General features: G+C 38.0%; 1 protein-coding gene across 1 annotated transcript in view; it reads right to left on the reverse strand.

Moving 5' to 3' along the window:
* Positions 1-4,592: 4,592 nt before the first annotated feature.
* Positions 4,593-18,954, reverse strand: part of LOC107283086 (ADP-ribose glycohydrolase MACROD2-like) — a 97,010-nt gene continuing 82,648 nt past the window's right edge. The window contains exons 8-9 of the mRNA XM_015810938.1: positions 9,543-9,629; positions 4,593-4,645 (exon numbers count right to left, since the gene is read on the reverse strand). Coding sequence (XP_015666424.1) covers positions 4,593-4,645; positions 9,543-9,629 — 140 coding nt within the window. The remainder of the gene's footprint in view (positions 4,646-9,542; positions 9,630-18,954) is intronic.

Genomic DNA, 18,954 nt, shown 5'->3' on the forward strand with positions numbered 1-18,954 from the left:
AGGCAAGAAATCCTTCATCTCCCTCTCTTCCCCCACCTTCCCCTTCTTTCCCATGTCATTATCTTTTATATATATATATATATAACTGGTAAGCAATTACACTCCTTCACAACTCCTGCTATCTACATTTCTTCTCCCACTGCATTGGCTGAATCTCGGTAATTATCCATATTACTTCTGTATTTCCCCATGCTCTTATTTTATGAAAATATACCAAGGGCCACATCCAGTTGCTTCTGCTGTGCCAGCAGAAGATGCCTATCGAGGGAAGAGGGCATGGATGTCTTTGTTCTTGGTTTATGGTTGTAGAGCAAAGTTCCAGGTGATATTCAGTGCAGAGAAACGTAAGGATAAAGCTCTGATATTACAACTGCAAAATGAATAGCTAATAACCTTCTAACACAAGAGTGATCCCTGGAATCCTGTTTAAACTCAGAGGGTTTTTTTTATAGTCATTATGATTGAGCAAAACTGGGCAAGTTCCATCCAACTGCACCTACTCTGTCAGCAGAAGATGCTTACCCTGGGGCACTTTAAGTTCTCTCCTTTTGCAGTCCTTCAATCTTCACCAAAGTATAACCAGCTAGATTGATAATCAGCAGTAGCATACATGGACAATTTTAAAAGAAATGTTGAGGAAAGGCTACATCCAGGCATTGCCTCCCCCCCCCCCAAATTTGGTTTGTATAGGCATTTGACCATAGTTGAATATTACCTCCTATTTTATAGTTTGTTATTTACTCTCTCTCTCTCTCTCTCTCTCTCTCTCTCTCTCTCTCTCTCTCTCTCTCTCTCTCTCTCTCATCTATCATTTATCACAAGTACATATACATTCTTGAATTAACTTTCCACATGGTTGATAACATAACATAAAATATGGATGCTATCATTATCATAATCAGACATTTTATTAAGCCTTAAAACTGCAGGTTTCTGCAAAGGCACCTGAAAGTAAATCAGTAATTGAGTGAAGCTTCCACTCCTATAGATAAGGATTGGTATGTAAGGCAATTTTCTCTTGCTATTTGGCAGTAAGAAATCAGTTTTCATTATAATCTCTGTCAGCTTGAGTACAGTTATATTTCAAACCCTAAATATATACTCCCTCTCATAATATATACTTGAGCTAGTAAGGGACAGGAGCAGAGTAAAGATGAAATTTACTCTTTCATCTTTAGCATCCCCAGATGAAGGCTTTCATCTTCAGCAACTCACAGTTTCAGGGCTTCCTTCTCGAAGAGCCTTGCAAAAACCCAACCATGTTAGCTAGGATAATGACCAACACATCTGTTATTACTGGTGACACTACTTTGTTTCATATAAAACCTCCTGGCTCCCTAATCTGGGAATTTGGGAAAGCTTCCCTAAATTTTCCAGCTGTAGAATACGGTACATGCGTTAGTTTACCCCACACCAACAAAGAAGAAAGATAGCATTTCCATTCAGATAAAAACAATTTATAGAAACCAATTATATTTTTCTCACCAGTGGAGGTAATAAACTTTGAAACTATGTCTAAAATGTCAAGCACGTGGCAGCTTAATTTTTAGTTATGCTGGAGGAAAGAGGGAGGGAAGGAGAGAGAGAGAGAGAAAGAGAGCATGAATTAGACAGTGACACAGAAGAGAAGAATTCAAATGCAGCATTTTAATTTGGTGTGTCCTTTCTTTTCTTTTTTTTCCCTTGACAACTTTTTAAATGGAGGCTGTTGCAGCTCATATTTCTCTCTCCCATCTGCAGCATTGCAGTATATTGTCAGTATGCTGGCAAGCACAAAGAAGTACACACAGTAATAAGACATTTTAAAATCTCTGTGACAGAACTGCCACCGTTACAAAGCTTCTATATTTGGTTTGGAGAGACATGAAATCCTATTATAGGTGTAAATAGCTCATCTTGGTGGTATATGATACCGGCATCGAGTAATCAGCACTGGAAAAGAAATGAAATGTATTTGTGATTCTGTTTGATCTATCTTGGGTAGGGATTTCAGAATTGGATTTTATAATTAGGATGTGACAAAGAATTGGGGTTTTTTTTCAGGTCTCAGTTTCTGTCTACCAAGGAATCAAGCTGCTTATGTCTATGACCACATCGGTGTGTTCTCTTTCATTTCTCATGTAATCAAACTCTGCAATTGCTTATAAGTTCAGTTTCTATGAAGCAGAAGAGTTCAGGAGTTAGAAGTGGCATTCGGCAATGTTCAGCCAAGGGCGTGAAATTCTCAGAACATACATTGATTGCTTCTGGAATATAGATTTCAAAAAGCCAAACCTAATTTCAGCCAGTAGAAATGGCTGATTTGCTTGCCCTTTTCTTTTTAGCAATTTAATTTATGAAGAAATCGGCATTGCTCCATTAAAAAAAGGTACTTCAAACAAAACTGTTTATAATCCTCATTCATTTCCCCATGTATAGTTCTATAGTAGGATCAGTGATCGCTACTCATCTCCTGCCCAACACCTGATATAGACCACATCAGATATCATAAGGATCAGATACAGAAAAAGTAGGAACTCATTTGTGCACAGCGAGGGGATCTTCTCTGTTGGCTGTTGACAGAATTGTTAAGTCTAAATCTTCTGCAGTTTGGCTTACTCTATTCTTCCTCCCTCATTAACCCCTTGGCAACTGGCCTGGTTGAAGACGGAAGCAAGAGGCTGGAAGACTCCATGTTCCCATCTGCAGACCATCCTTGACCTCACCAAGTGACTGCTGTTCAAAGAAAATTCTGTTGGTCCATTTTTTGAGATGGGTCATGAAAATAAACACTCTGGACAACTTGCTTGAGGTGGAGGCTAGTTCCTTTTACAGCATAATGGCCTGTAAAGTTCTTAAAGGTGGCCACAAAATCAGAATGCTGAGAGAAGTTATATTTGTAATGAAAGTAGACTTTGATTGTAGGGTGTGAGGACATGTTGATTTGAAGTGGTTTTGCTCCTGGGGGGGAGGAGGTCATGCGAAGAGTTAGGGAGTGTTGATCTTTTCTAAATGTGGAATCTTCTGTAGGTATGGGATTTTTATGAGGGATCTAGGTTGAAGATCTGGTGTTGGTTGTTGTGATTTAGGAGGTTTCCATATCATGATTTCCTGATTAATTTGCCGGTTTCGGCTGGCTGCCCATTATTAATTTCAGCTTAAAATTTTACAACCTTCCACGTGGGTCAGGAGAGACTTGCCTGTGGAATGTGAGGAAAGGAGCGGTGCTTCCAGTGTTATGTTTTGGCTAGCAACGGTGTCATAGAGGTTTTTTGTTTGTTTGTTTTTACCTTCCAACACTGTATTTGGGAATTTGCGTCAGATTCATATTTTTTTGCTTTCAAAATTTTTATTAGTTTATCAAAATACAATATAAAATACAAAAATATAAAAGAAAATAATGGGAAAATAAGTGTAGGGCAGAAGGGTTGACTTCCAACTCCCTTTGGTGCAGTAGAATAAAACTCAAACTTTTTACTTTTATATAATAATATAAACTAGCCATCGCTATAACATCAAACCTATCTAATCAGCAAAACCCAAAATCAAGGTTTCATTTTTTTTCCACCTCAAGCACAAAGTCCAAAAGCGGTTTCCAAACAGAAACAGATTCATAGACATATTTTTCTTTACCTAGAGATACCACTAGTTTTCTTTGCTATAAAATCTATAAAGATCTTACATGTGGAACAACTGCAATAAAATAGCATAAGGTCTCCTGCTTGAGCTAGGGGTTGGACTATAAGACCTCCAAGGTCCCTTCCAACGCTATTATTCTGTAAAATCTATAGTATATAATGGAAAGGAAGGATGAATTAACTTACCCTGAGATTAATTTTCTGTCTGTGATTGTGTAGGCTCTTCTATGTTTTCAACTTGACTATTCATTTCAACTGAAAACAAAACAGTAAGGTTATTTTTCTGCATTCTTTTTCAGGCCGGCATTCTTTCTGAAATTCAGTAATTAAATTGCTGGATTAATTCATCAATTGCCTGAGAGGGTTTCCAAATCACACTAAAGAAAAAATAATTTGACTGGCTAAATATTTATATCGTTTTAAAACAAACATTGAAATCATTACTATGAATTTGGGGGTCTTTGGATCTGATTTGAAATAACACATTTGATTTAATCACTGAAATATTTTAGTATCATTTCCACATTAGGAATATGTAGCATTGCAATGTTTTACAGTTTGGCCTTATAAGATTGTAAACATCTGACTGTTCCTCCTCCTGGATCACAGCAGGATTACCCGAGGGCCAAAACCTATGAATCATGGTTGGTTACACACTGAGCCAGATGTTTAGGCTGAATTTGGCATTTTTATCCACCTAACATTCTGGGATTGGCACAGATGTTTTTGTTTGATTGTGTTGAAGGTATCTTCTTTGAAATTGACTGACGGTGAAACTGTCAGTGCCAATGGAGTTCAAGTAGTGCTCCAGCTGTTTTGGACCCAAGACACCTATTATTATTGCTGCTATCTCTGATTTCTTTTGCACAATCTTTGTGTTTCTATTTTTCAAGTCTTTGTATTTTATGATTTTCTCCAGCTCTTTCTCTTCCAGTTTGATGATTATCTGCTCACAACAATTTAAAATCACAATTACTAGTTCTTTAGCTGGTATTGATCTTCATATACTTTGGGTTCTTCCCAAGAACCTAGGATGTGATAATGTATCGGCAAAGTATATGTGTACATAAAAGCAGTGTGGCCTTTTGCAACCGACAGATGGACATTTTTGTTAATCTGCAGAGTTTCTATTGCTGTTCAATATTTTTGGTATGGCATCCAGTGTGCCAATAAGCATTGAGAGCATCAAGGCTAGTTTATGTCATAATCTTTCAATTTGGATTTTCAGATCTTGATACTTCATGATTATTAAAGTCAGTTCACAACACTGTGAAATCACAGCAGTTTTTTTAAGCTGGTGCTAGCCTTCATATGCATCAAGTTCTTTATTATTCTGGTTCATTGCACAGTCAGCCAGATGTTTAGACTAGATTTTTATCTATTTATTGAGTCCTTCCCAAAGGCCTGAGATAGGGAGATGTTGTTTGATGATGCCAAAGGTATCATTGCAGGATGTAATTTATTTTTATTTTTAATAATAATATATTATTATTTTGCATTTTGCTCGGATCTAGTAGCTCTTCATTATAAGTACAGGCAACAAAATTTTTCATGTATAATTTGCTTTATATTGGATACTTTTTTTCTGCAGTACTGCTATTGGACACTTTATGATTGATTCACAACTTTATTCAGGGTTGAATTCTATAAGATATCATAGCAAACCTTTCACTGTACCAATCGCACAATGAAGCGTCTGTGCTGCTAAAATATGCAGGAATTTTTACCCAGAGAACCAGCACCTGGCTGTGAATATGTGTGAAATATAGCAGCAACTCCACTGTCAGGAGCATGTTGTCATGGTTGACATGAGTGCAGTCTACAACAGTATTATACTCCTGTTAAGATGACAAACTGATTACTTGCCCATTTGCACCATAAAAACTAAAGTGCAGGTGGGCATTATAGACAGCTAAAGAAATCAAAGATACTACTATAGCTATTAAGGCATCTTAGGCAGTCATTATTTCAGTCAGCAACCATCTATTCTTGGCCTGGAATGGACTAACTTGCTGGTGACAATACATTTTTTTCAAGGATGGCAACTGTAGAACTTGAGTGACCTAAAGACCAAAATCCAATATTTCAGTCAAACTAGTGATTGAATGAAGTGTGCTTATAAGGGCAATTACTTTCCACTCTAATACTGAGACGGCCAAAAAAGCAGTGATATTCAAAATGTACCTATGTCTTAACCTTTTGAATGAGTATTTCAGGTTCATTTTAATCATAATAGAAAATATATATATATAATTCTACACACTCGCACTCCCCACAACACATATTATGACATTTTTCTAAATGCAATAAATGGCTGTTATCATGATGCAATTATTTGTCATTAGAAATAGCCGTAGAGTACTGTAGAGCAAAAGCTGAGCCTTCTAGATGACTATATAAAGGCCAACATCTTGTCTCTGAGATCTTAATACTATTGAATATATTTTCTTTTGAATTGTTTCTGTAGGGCTGAATGAAATTCTGTATAAAGTCTGAATTATAATAACTTATTCCTATTATACTACTACGGTTATTCTGTGGAAAAAAACTGTTTTTGCACATCCATAACGGATGCTTGGCATTTCCCTGGAAGGCTCTTGACTGGAAGTTTTGAAATTGCCTGAATAAATTCACACCTGAACTGAAGATTTGAAAAATAAGAGACAATAGAAAAAAAATTAATATGCTTGTCATATGCTATGAAGCAAATCTGCTTCTGACTCACTGTTGTCATACCAATATACCAGCAAAGATTCTGTTGAATTGCTTGTGAATTATTCATCTATACTTTACTTCCACACTTGCTAGATTAAACCACTTACTGGCATGGCACAGACATTTTCAAACTTAAATGAAACTGCTCTTTCTATAGCTATGCAGAGAAATAACTATTGTGTTAAAACTGATCCCTGCACCTCAGGTCAAACATTTCACTTGCTGTATTTTCTTCCCACTTAATACATGCTTAGTTAGGAAAAAAATAATAGCTACAGATGATGATAATCTATCCTTGATTTTAAATTTGATTGAACATGTTGGTTCATTCTTTATTTGTGAGCAGTGTGGTGGCCTAGTGCTGAAGATGCTTGCCTCCCACTTGGAAGGTTGAGAGTTCAATCCTAGGTAGGGGCAGATTTTTCTCTCTCAGGGAGCAAAGAGAAAATATCTCCTGTGAACTCCACATAGGCATCAGGAAGGGCATCTGGCCAGTAAATGCTCAGCTCCATTTAGTCACCCCGATTCTACCCCAAATTAAGGGATTACAGTGTTGTAAAAAGAAAAAAAAAGTTAATTCTTTTCTTAAAATGGAAGTTCTTCCCCCGTCAATGATAAAACCAGGGGAAATCAAATCAAATAGGTTCTCAACTTGTGCTATGCTATGACATCCCCCTCCCCTAATGAATTAATTTCTGTGATACCCCCTAAATAATGATATTGGTGATGAGAGAACTTTTTATGGTGGCTACCGAAAATGGTAAGCTTGGCATTGCAATTTTTTTACCAATTATGAGACCCCACTCACCTAAGATTCAACATGTGGGCCTGACTTCCCCAAGACTTAGGGCTCTGCAGAGGATGGGCTCCCTACCTACTTATCTTTCAATCCTGCTGGCCACTCAGAGTTGAATCTGCTGATTTCACATCTTGGCTACAATCATATCTCTGTTTGGTGGTATATTTGGGACTCAGTCTAGTGCACGCAGCCTTGTATTAATTTCCCATGCTGAATAAAATGTCCAGGTTGAATGACAACCAACTTGTGCCCCTCCATCTATGCACAGCACAAAGCTCTTCTGTTCTGTTGAGACAGGCAACTATTTAAACCAACTGAGAGGTGGTGGATGGAAAAGGAAGTGAGATTTTGCTGGGAATACAGGAAACTGGCTATCATTTGATGCCTTTTATGTATTCAGGTTGCAATGCAAATTCAAACATGCAAAGTTTGGGTCATGACATCATGACAGACACCTCTTTATCTTGATGTCTTCATGCTTAGAAAGAGATGGCTATGGTAGAAAGTGAGGCAAACCTATTAGACATTATCAGTGAAGTACATAATCTACGTAGTGTAAAAAAATGGATATTGATAATAGTGGACTGAATCATTTCATTATCTGATAAATGTCTATCACAATTTGTTGTTTGTGTAATGGAATCCTTGAAGCATTGTTATATGGATTTTTTTTTAAAAAAAATACAGATCCAAAGACACAACTAAAGAAAGCAAAGAAGAGGAGGCATGGATTGAAGCTTGCAAGAGTACTTATTCAAATTCTTCAGTCAGAAATAGCAACAACCCAGCCACTTTCAAACAAAATAAATATTGGTATGCATAGGATAAAAGAAGAGAAGGCAGCATAGCAAATCCATGTTGACCTTTTCACAGCTCTGTATGTAGCTCTGGAATTATTGTGCATGTTTATTAGAATTTAATATGTACTTATATTGTTGTTGTTCAGCCACTGCGTCATGTCCAATTCTTTGCAACTCCATGGATCATAGCATGCCAGGTCCCTCTATCTTTCACTAACTGCCAGAGTTTGCTCATGTTCATTGTGTTAATGATACTATCTAACCAATGTGCTTATAGCCTGGTATATATCACATAGTCCTACCATGTTTCCCCAAAAATAAGACCGGGTCTTACTGTATATTAATTTTTGCTCCAAAATACGCATTAGGGCTTATTTTCTGGTTAGGGCTTGTTTTCAGGGAAATACGATACTAAATTCATCCATCTGGCTGATGATCTTAACTGGGGATTATTTTGGGGGTGGGGCTTATATTACGAGCGTCTTGAAAAATCATGCTAGGGTTTATTTTCTGCTTGGGTCTTATTTTCGGGGAAACACGGTATTTTAATCATATGTTGTTCAATAAATGACATCAACCTGATAAGCCACATTGTGATTGAATTAGCCACTATAGCATGTAATCCATGATTATACCTTAGCATCATTTGTGAACCAAGAGAATACGCCTTGTTTTAACCACGGCATACTAGGGAATGGAAATTTAGCCTTTCCATCCAGTAGGCCCTGTAATACATTATCAGATTATGAATGTTGTAAGGAAACAGTATTCTTTCTCATTTTCTACTTCTTTGGATCATGATCCCATCTATTTCTTCTATTAAAAAAAAACCATTTAGTTCTTTATAAAATCCAAAATAGGCAGTTTCACAAAAATGGATGTACACTCAGTGGTGGGATTCAAATATGTGAATAACCGGTTCTTTGTGTAGATGCCGTTTCTGGAAGTCCATTCTGGGCCTGGGCAACAAAAAATTAGCTACTGGTTCTGCTGAAGTGGTGTGAACCAGCTGAATCCCACCACTGTGTACACTGCCTGAAGGTGTCTAGCTTCACATCATAATGAACCCTGGTGCCTACACCTCTGTTGTACAGCAAGGCAAACTTAAACAATAAGCCCCAAATGTTGGAATGAGTTAATGAAATCACACGGGGTTTTGTCTGCAAGATTTAATGCTGACATATAAAAGTGACTAAAGGGAAGGTTGACATTCTCAGTTGGTGCTAATTTTTAATCCTATCACCTTGAGTAGCGGTGGACTTATTCACAGAGTGGGACAGGGAGGCAAGAGAGAACAAAAGCATGAAATGAGCTGCCTTTGTGTGCGTTTGCTTTACAGTTGAGTTCTTTGCGGCAATGGAATTTTGGGCTTAGGCAAATTAGTGTCAGTCCCGTGCTTGAGTGCTCAGGCCTGAATCCCATTGAAAGTTCAGTTGCATAAGTGAGGGCAGTAAAGCATTCCTTCTGCTTCACAGCTGGGAAGGCTGGCAGCTTGCATAAATTCACACTTTTTGCGTACGGCCTTTAAACGAGGTGAGACCACATTCTAAGAAAGGGAGGTGTGTGTTGCTTGCATCCCCTTCCCCCCCCCAAAGGTCTTGGGAAGCTTACCATCAATACTGGAAATGTTTTCTGTATTGCATTGCCCTTCCGGCTGCACGGAATCAATCACCTGCTTTCCTTTCCCTTCTTCTGCACCTGCAGAAAAGACAAGCAAGGAGAGAAACAGATGAACAAGGGTAACATCCGATCAATGGGCCATTTGGGTTCTCTGTTACTTCCCATCAGCTCTCTGACTGCGGTGAGAGTGGTGGCTATTCGGGAAATGATGAGAGTGGCACCCCAAAAGGATTGTGAGGGAGGCCAGATTTCAAAAGGAATTTCTTCAAAAAACATCTTTTGCAGGGGGCATGATTCAAACTTCCATCAGCGCCTGGATTTTTTGTCTGCATTGCCAGATTTTCTTTTCCAAGCATTCCTGAAAAATCTCCTTAGACCCACCACTACTATTACCATTATCACCGCAGTCATTATGACCACCACCACCACCACCCAATTGCAAAAGACAGCTTTCCTTGGAAGGGCTTATATCCCGCGATGATACCGTTAACACCATCAAACAGCATCTGCCTATGCCAAGTCTTTGAGAAGGACTCAATAGGTGGATAAAAATGCCAACCTGGGTCTTAACATCTGGCTGACTGTGTGATTTACCGTAATAATAAACCTGAAATGGGGACCTAATCAAGTTTTGAAACGTTTCCTCTCTGGAACATTTTAAATAGTACCTGTTCCTGAAAAGCCTGCAACCTTAGCTGCCGTACGCAACCTAGAATTTAAATGTAAGAAAAGGTGCTCGTTGGCAAGCACTCAGCGCTTTGTTATTTGCTGTGCCTGAGGTTGCCGGGGAACTTTGATTGAAACTCTTAACAAAGCTCCAAAATGAGCCATGTAGCCAAAGCTCCCTTCCTGCTTTTGGCTTCGTACCCTGCCTCTTTACGAATTTTATGATTTCAGATTTTTAAGGGACCAATTGCTAGCTAATTTCCATGATGGTTCTTCCCCATTTTATGACACATGTAAAGCATGCCAAGCTTACCCAGTGGCTGAGCTAGAGAAGTCAAGCAATTGGTTGCTAAGCAATCATCGGAATTTAGGAAGAGGGAAGCAGTTGCGCTGATTGAACATTTCAAAACATCCGTCTTTAAACACAAATAATGCATTCTTTTCCCACAGGCAGGGCTGTGAAAGTATTGAAAGAGCCCCAGTTCCTTGCATCAAGTGAAGGATAATCATGAGGAAGCAGGCAGAGAAGGCAAGAGGAAATGAAACTGAGAATGCCCATTCTTAAATAAACCAGCCATTAAAAAGGGGCACACACAAAGATCCTTTTTTCCACAGAGCTCAGAAGGGTAGACATGACTTTCTCATTCATCCAGCCAAATTTTATGAGAACTCCATGAAAATGTCTTGAGGGGCTTCAGAGCTCAAAGGGGATTCTAAATTAGGAGTCCCCCTCTAATTTCCACGCCATTCATTTATCACCAAGAAAATTAAGGCAATTTAATTAGCAAAAGGTTTGATATGATTGGGATTAAACCTGAATTTATTTTAGAACCGTTCAGGGTTCTTTCATTTTTTATAGATCATTGGACTTCCTTGTTCTCATCACCTTTTTCTTTCCCTCCTTCATTGTTAGATTACATATAAATGTCACTATGATTAGGCTTTCTTTTTGCAGGGAGATCCTGAAATGGCAACTTAGTATGCATAATTAAAATCTCAAGATTTCTCTGGAGAAATCCTTAGGGCAGAAAAAGTTTTTCCTTGGCACTTGTGAAATGGCAATAGGCCTAAATCTTCCAAAATGTTTTCTTCATCACTGTTGTTCACACTTGGAGGATAAAACATCCAGTCTTGAAACATTAGCATTTTTTCCAAAGGGTTTGTCAAGCCAAGAGCCACTGGGTTCATTTAAAGTCATCCACTGAATTTTTATTGTCTATGTGTTTTAATAAAAACTACTGGGATAGTTAGATGAGAAGCAGTTAAAAGCTCTCACTGGAATTGAAGGCCTTACCTCTTTTTATACATTTTTAGAAGTTTGGGCAGGTATGTTTAGATGTGTTTTAATCTAACTGTAATCTTGTTAAAGAAGGAAAAAATAGACAGATTTCAGTTGTTTATTACAGAGATTTTTCCAGATATTTCCCATGTAGATTTTGGGGATGCATCCTAAATAGACTAAATAGGCCAGAGTTACCCTGTGGTAAGATGTGTGGCCAATAAATTTAATAATAAATAAACATAATAATATTTACAATAAATAACATCATGGTACCTATGCCTGACAGATCTTACTGCTGCTTTTTCTGAAAGTTTCCTGGGAGCCAATGAAAATGGCATGATGTGAGAGACGGTGTTCTCCCATTTTGAGAACATCCAGCAGCATCAAGACATTTTGATTTCCAGGTATGAGATGTCAGGAAGAACAAAAGCTCACGTGAAATTCAAAAGCAAATTTGTTAGGACAATTGCATTCCAGTGCTTTGTTTGTCCACAACAAAAGGATCAGGCAGAGAGTATCTGGCAGTAATCTGAGGAATAATGCTTCAGTTTCTCTCTGCCCAGCATTTCTTGTTTCATGTGTTCAAGTAATAAATAGTTTAACAAGCAAAAGCTTTGAAATAAAGGTTTATTATAGCAGGTTAGGCTTCATCTGATGTGGCAAACAGCAGCTTCAAAGGCTAAGATACTTTCAAGACAGTCTTGCATAGCCATGAAATTCTTGATGTACATGCTGGATTCTCTCACCAATATTGGTTTGCATTTCAATCCTGGAACAAGCCAGATGCAATGCCAGTGCTTTTCATAAGAGCAAAGTAATTATGGCTTGTTTGTCCAACTTCTTATTTTTGCTTTCCCTTAGCTGCAGTTGCCTTATCCTCTGCAAATTAGTTCAGGATTGGATGGAGTATAAATAAACAAGGCATCAGTCAGGAATCCACAAGTTAATTCTGTACTCTTATTCATACAGAATTAAACATCCCCTCCCCCCCATCATTCCAATATGCGGATCATTACGTAAAACTAATCATAGCTTATTCATTCAGTTCCATTTTTACATCATGCTAAGCCCCAAACAAATCACATTATTAGTTTTGCATGATGTATGAATCAAATCATGGGATTTTTTCCTGTCCCACCTTCACCCCTACCCCTACCATTAAGTTATCATGAAGGTTTTGAAGTGGTAATTTTTACTGGGACATTTCTTCTAACATTATTAGAAATCATTGGGGGAATAAAGTGCCATGGACCCTGGCATGGTAGTGCTCTGGGAATCATTTATCATGACCTCTTTAACAGCAATATTACAAAAGGTTTCAGGAAGAACTACGGAAAGGAAAAGAGTGTTTGCCTGCTCTATACCTAACAGCTACTGTAAAGCAAGGCAACTCAGAATAGTCGTGATTACATAGAGAAGGGCAAAATACCACTCTAATAACTAGTGCAAGGCTTGGGGAATTCCACATGGGAAAGTTAAAAGCAAATTCAAAGTTAAATCTTGCATTATAATGCTGCCGTGGGTGGCAGGCAAAGAATGCTCAATCCGTTGGATCAGCAGGTTTTCCATAAAACGAAAACTCTATTTATATAAATCCTCATTTTGTTCATACTGCCTTACCATGTGGGTGGTTATGGAAGGAAGAACAATAGCAGCATTCATTATACTGACATGCATGTGAAACAGGTATTATCCCCAAGCACTTCTTTCCTGCTGTGTAAAAAAACTGTGTGCCACCAAGAAATGAGTCCATTTCACATAAACAGGAGAATCTGATCAAAACAAGAAATGCCTTTCCAAGCATTTTATTCAAAAGGTTTCTCTCTCTCTCCCCTGTGCCTCGCTCTCTGCCTTTCAATCTTGATTTCTATTGCTTGGAACACAAACAAGATGCACATTTCAGGAGCTCCACAGCCAGAGATGAGAAATACTAGGATGTACTTTGCAAGATACCACTTTCAATTACCATTTCCAATTGCGTTACTGACAGGCTTGATTATCATAAATCTTCATGGTTGTATGATATTTCTAGAAAATCAATAGCTAAGACTGACTATGTAATGTATTTTTAAAACTTCAGTGATGCTGTTTCTGCATAGATTTTTTAAATGCTCCATGAAAAGATTTGCTTATAGCCTTAGCTATTTTTTAAAGAAATATATGTAAATATATCCCATTCACATACAAAATGACAAAAAAATAGAACCTGAAAATACTCAATAACTTATCTTTTAACAAAACTGATATGGAGTAGATTTTTGTAGCAGAATTTGGTTTCAGATGTTTGAGAATTAATATCTATTGTCTGTAAGAAAATATCTAATTTATTTCCGGCTTTCTCTAAATTGTATTGAATCATATAACGTAAAAGCTGGACCTGCACTATTTCTTGTTTCTATCTCTATTGGAGAAAAGCTTATTGAATTTGTGCTGTGTAGAAATCAGAAGCTGAATCTGATTGAAAATGAACACTTTTCATTATCATTTTACAGTACTGTATAACTTTTAATTATTTGGGATTATTTTTATTATGTTTACTCTCTTTGAAAGCACACAGGAGATTGCGGCAAAGTTTTAGCAAGTAAAAACAAATGAAGAAAAAAGAAAGAAAATACAAGTGTACAGATTTCTTTCCCACTAAATGTAAACCAGATTGAATTTTTTTTTTTTTTTACTGAAAGAGCCTCTGAGGCTGAAGTAGGCAATCGCCTCACCCTCTTTTTTCAACTTTGTTATAGTCTGAAATAAATCAACCTCCAGCACTTAAGAAATAGCAATCTAAAAGAAGTCTCAGGCTCATCAGCATATTCTCAAATTGATTATGATTTGGTGCCAGAAGATGATCTGGGGTTGATTCTAGAAAATCTGAGCTGGAGGACATACGTGGACAAGATCTCATTGCAGAGTCCTGAGAAGACCTGGTGCTACCTTGGCTCAAACTATTCTAAAGTTATAGACAACCTTCCAAGGAGATTTATAAGACTACTGAAGAGAATAGGCTATTATAGCGGTTTAGCAGAGCCTATAGGATAGAGGTATAAGCTAGTTTAGATATTACTGATTCTTTTCTCTTTCATCTGAGATACTACTAACCACCACTCCCAGTTATGTGTCATTGCAAAGCTGTCCTTTCAATTCCCTCATCCAAGACACTGATAAAGATGTTGAGAAGCACCAGGCCTACTAATGGCCCACTTCCCTCCAAGTTTTTAGTAAGCTTATTAATGAGAACTCTTTGGTTGCAATCATTCAGCCACATGTGAATTCATACAAAAGTAGGATCACTTGGCCAATATTTTATCATGTTATGAAGGAGAATACTATGAGACACTCCACCAAAGACTTTGCTGAAGTCCAAATATACTATGTCTACGATATTCCTCAAAGTTACTAAGTTAAGTACTATATCAAAAAAGGAGATAAGGTTAGTCTGACACAATTTGTTTGTGGCAAACCAACGCTGGCTCCTATTAATTGTGGTATGCCCATTCAAATGCTCACATACATGCTGCTTAATAATCAATTTGAAGATCTTTCTCTATATAAATATTAATAGATATGTAATTTACCAGAGCATCCTTCTTCCAGTTTTTGAAGATGGGGATAACATTTGTTCTTTTCTAGAGTTCCAAGGGCTCTCAAAGTTTATCTTCATCGTAGGAGCGATATACCCTTGCAGCTGGTCCTAGGTTCAGGGTAAATTTGCTTAAATTTTGGGAGATAATAAACTGGCCTTAATGGAGAATGGGTTTTTCTTTCTCCTACCCTTGGTTCCCCATTTAGTAGTGTGTTAAGAAAGAGATTGCAAACTTGTAAACTGCCTTCTCTATTTCTTTTTGAGAGAAATAACATTGGAGAACCTAGAATGAGTGAAGAAAGAAATGAATGGTTCTGTCTGCTAAAATGTACTATCATCTTTGCAGCATAAAACTGATGCACTCTTTTTCTGAAAGATGTGGCATAACAGCAAAGAAAAGATTTGGCATGGTCTTATGACTGATGCAGCCGTTATGTGTGTCGTGCTTATGGAATAAATGCTGTTGGGATCTGTAGCTCTGTTGCATGACACAAAGAATGACAGATATATGTTCGAATCTCTTAAACATTCTCTTCTCAGCACAAAATTATTTTCCTTAGCTACAGAGAAAAATCTAACTTTATTAGGCTATTGAAACTCAAAGCTATTTAAAACAACTCTTACCAGAAGAATGTACTGTGTAGTGAAAGGAGGAGAAAGGGCACATCTTTCTTCTTTACACCACTGACCTGCATTTATTAATTACCAGTAGCACTTCTTCCCTATCCAGTCATATACCAATCTGCATCTTAAATTTGTTTCTCCTAATTAGGCACTACTCTAAAAGAAAAGGGCAGATATTCCTTAAATGACAAGCCAAATTTGTCACCTACAGAAAATAAATGACAAAGGTTTCATAATGCCTTAGTTACCTCAACTTGTCTTCTTGCTGAGAATAATTTCTACATCACTGCAATTTTCACTGGACCAAAGTGAAGGATATATTTTTATCACATCACTGGTGGATATTTGCTAATATTAATGGCAATCTTTCACATGTGTCGTTTCCTGCTGCCTTTTCAATAGCGCTACGATGGTGATGCTGAGACAGAAGTTCTCTGTAATACCACAGCGATCGCACTTATTCCGACACCTACAGGTGCATACATTTCTCCTCCTTTTTTCCTTTATTAAAAGTATTTTAGTACTTTTTATGCTTCTTATTTTTTCCCTGTGCATGTCGTTCTGAACTGTAAGCTGCCCTATGAGGTGGCATGCAAATCTCATTCTAGAACTCTCAAAGAATTCTCAATGCTAACCATGAAACCATTCCAACATTTAAAGAAACACTCAGGAGTTAATGGTTCAGGAAGGTCTGTGTAAAAGGATGGATCATTTAAAAGATGCCTAAAATGCAATATTGGACTGCAGAATGGAGACTGAGTCACAGCATAGGTCCCACTACAGAGAAGGCTAAATGTTAATGCTTCTGTGTCACCCCAAACACCAACTGCAAGGAGAACAGGATTTTTCCTGAATACTGTAGATACCTGGGAGGCTGATATAATTGAATTCATTCTTTAAACTAAGCTGTCTTCAGCTGCTGAGGGCAATAAAACATTCTGAATTTGGCTCAATAGCTGACTAGCAGTTAGTGCAAATCTCACTACACATATAATAAGCTACCCTACTCAGAAAGATGCAATGCTTATTTACAGCTTCCAGACCAGCTCTAAGGACAACTTCTTGTAGAGCCCATTGTGGTAATTTGATCTTCCAAGTTCCAAGTGCTACATCTCTATGCAAACTTATAGTAGGCATTACTACTACAGAGGTCACCTCTGTAGCAAGGCAGTCCTACAAAGGATGTATAGAAAGTAATTCCTCTTGTTCTCAGGGTCTCTTCTGACCTATAAAGTTTCCATCCAACTGGGATTCCCTTTAAGTTTATTGCCTTGCAGCCAATCTACTATGGTACACAAGTACTGTATTGGATTATATTATTGCTTCTCCTGATTCAGATGCTATAGAGCAGACATGTCAAAAACAAGGTCCGGGGGCCGGATGCGGCCCGCAAAGTGGTTTCATGTGGCCCGCAAAGCTATCCTGGAAACAGTGAGGGAATGGCCCCCACTGCCTTGGCCCTGGTCCAGGCCAGCCGGGAGCCAATGTACAATTTTGTGGTGGCCATCTATGCTGAAATGCATTCAGTCTTAGCTCCACAAGGCCGTCTAGAAACAGCGAGGAACCAGCCCCTGCTGTGTTGGCCCCGCCCCCTGGGTGCATGCTGGGGAGGTGTCACCCTTTGTGAGGAATGAAGAAATGGACCATGCTTTGGTGCTTGCCCCGGTCCCACCCCCTTCTGCCAGAGACCCTCAGATCTGTCCCACTCCTGCCCAGGCCCCCACAGGCACCCTTGACATGAACGATGTAGAGCTGGCCATGCCCCCCCAGTAGGCCACACCCACTCCATCCACGCCCACCCAGTAGGCCACACCCACCCTGGCCGCACCCATCCAGCCCCCCAAGGGCAACCGCAATGCTGATGCGGCCCTCAATGAAATTGAGTTTGACACCCCTGCTATAGAGAATTAGATCTGAAAATCATTAGCAAAATTTTGATTCCTAATTCCAAATCTCCCAGGACCATACTCATTAGAAATAGAATAACAACATCAAGATTATGATAGTCAAAATTCCCCAATGCTATTTTATGGAATCTGTTTTTTAGACAGTGGAGGGAGTTGCAGAACCCCAATATTTAATTCAGGGGCTTGATTCGGGAGAATACCATACTAAGTGATATAAAAAGCCATTAAGAGTATATGTAAAAATAATATGTAAGAAACTGTACTCCTTCTATACCTCTCCATAAAGATCATCCAACCAGAATATAGAACACTAATCTCATTCAGTTCAAAAAAATTTGGTGGGAAAGTTATTCAAGAATGTGATGGTGACAGCAATATTATTAAACTCTATGTTGTCCTCACTGCCATGCAATAGTGAGAAACATGTACTAATATATGTTCTATCAGACTTGTTTTAATTGCAGTGCATGACAATATAGCTTCTAGCCTTAATTTAAGTTACTATGAGCTGCAGGAACCATTCAATTTATCTTTGTCTTAGAATCAATTAGCAAATGCTTATTAGCATTCACTAATAGATAAGGTTACCTGTGGGGGGAAAAAAACTTTAAGAACAACGCATACATTTTATAGGGCCACTGAATGGTATTTAATGTTTGTATATGTATGTATACAGTATATATATGTATTTATATACATATATATACTGTATACATACAGTATATATATGTATATATATACATAGATACCAAACACACAACATATCTCCACAGTTTCAATTGGTAATATTTCACCTTGATCAAGCAGTGACTTTTGAACAGAGAAGGATGAAAAAGAAAAGAATATGGAATTGAACGAGAACTGAACTTATGGTAACCTAAGCTTGTCTGTTTCAGTAGCAACAAAGTTCTGGATTCTGGAGACAGGCATAATTCTTAAAAAACGGAGACATTCATGAATTAATCCAGTCATATTTAAATATCACATCAACTTTTGGAACTAAATACTGTATGCATATTGAGGTTTTCTGTTGTAACATTCTGCAGGATGATAAAAAAAAAACTGGTCTGTTGGCAAAAGGAAGAACTAGGTAAAGGCCCACTGGTCCCTATTTTGCCCAGAATTCTTTGTATTCCAGGCTATAAAAATTAGGAACAGGCATAATGCTGTTCATCTTACACTGTATTTGTTTATTCTTACAGAAACCTGCATGGGGAAATCACATAACTGAACAAAGAAACCAATAAAACATTCCACGCCCCAATTAGCTTCATAAAATAAGATAAATAATAAACTTCTGTTAGATCGCGCAGGCAGTAAGACATGAGTCGAGTGACAGTCAGCTCT

The sequence above is a fragment of the Protobothrops mucrosquamatus genome, unplaced genomic scaffold (assembly GCF_001527695.2).
Source record: "Protobothrops mucrosquamatus isolate PMUCROS unplaced genomic scaffold, P.Mucros_1.0 scaffold_45, whole genome shotgun sequence".
Classification (NCBI taxonomy): Eukaryota; Metazoa; Chordata; class Lepidosauria; order Squamata; family Viperidae; genus Protobothrops; species Protobothrops mucrosquamatus.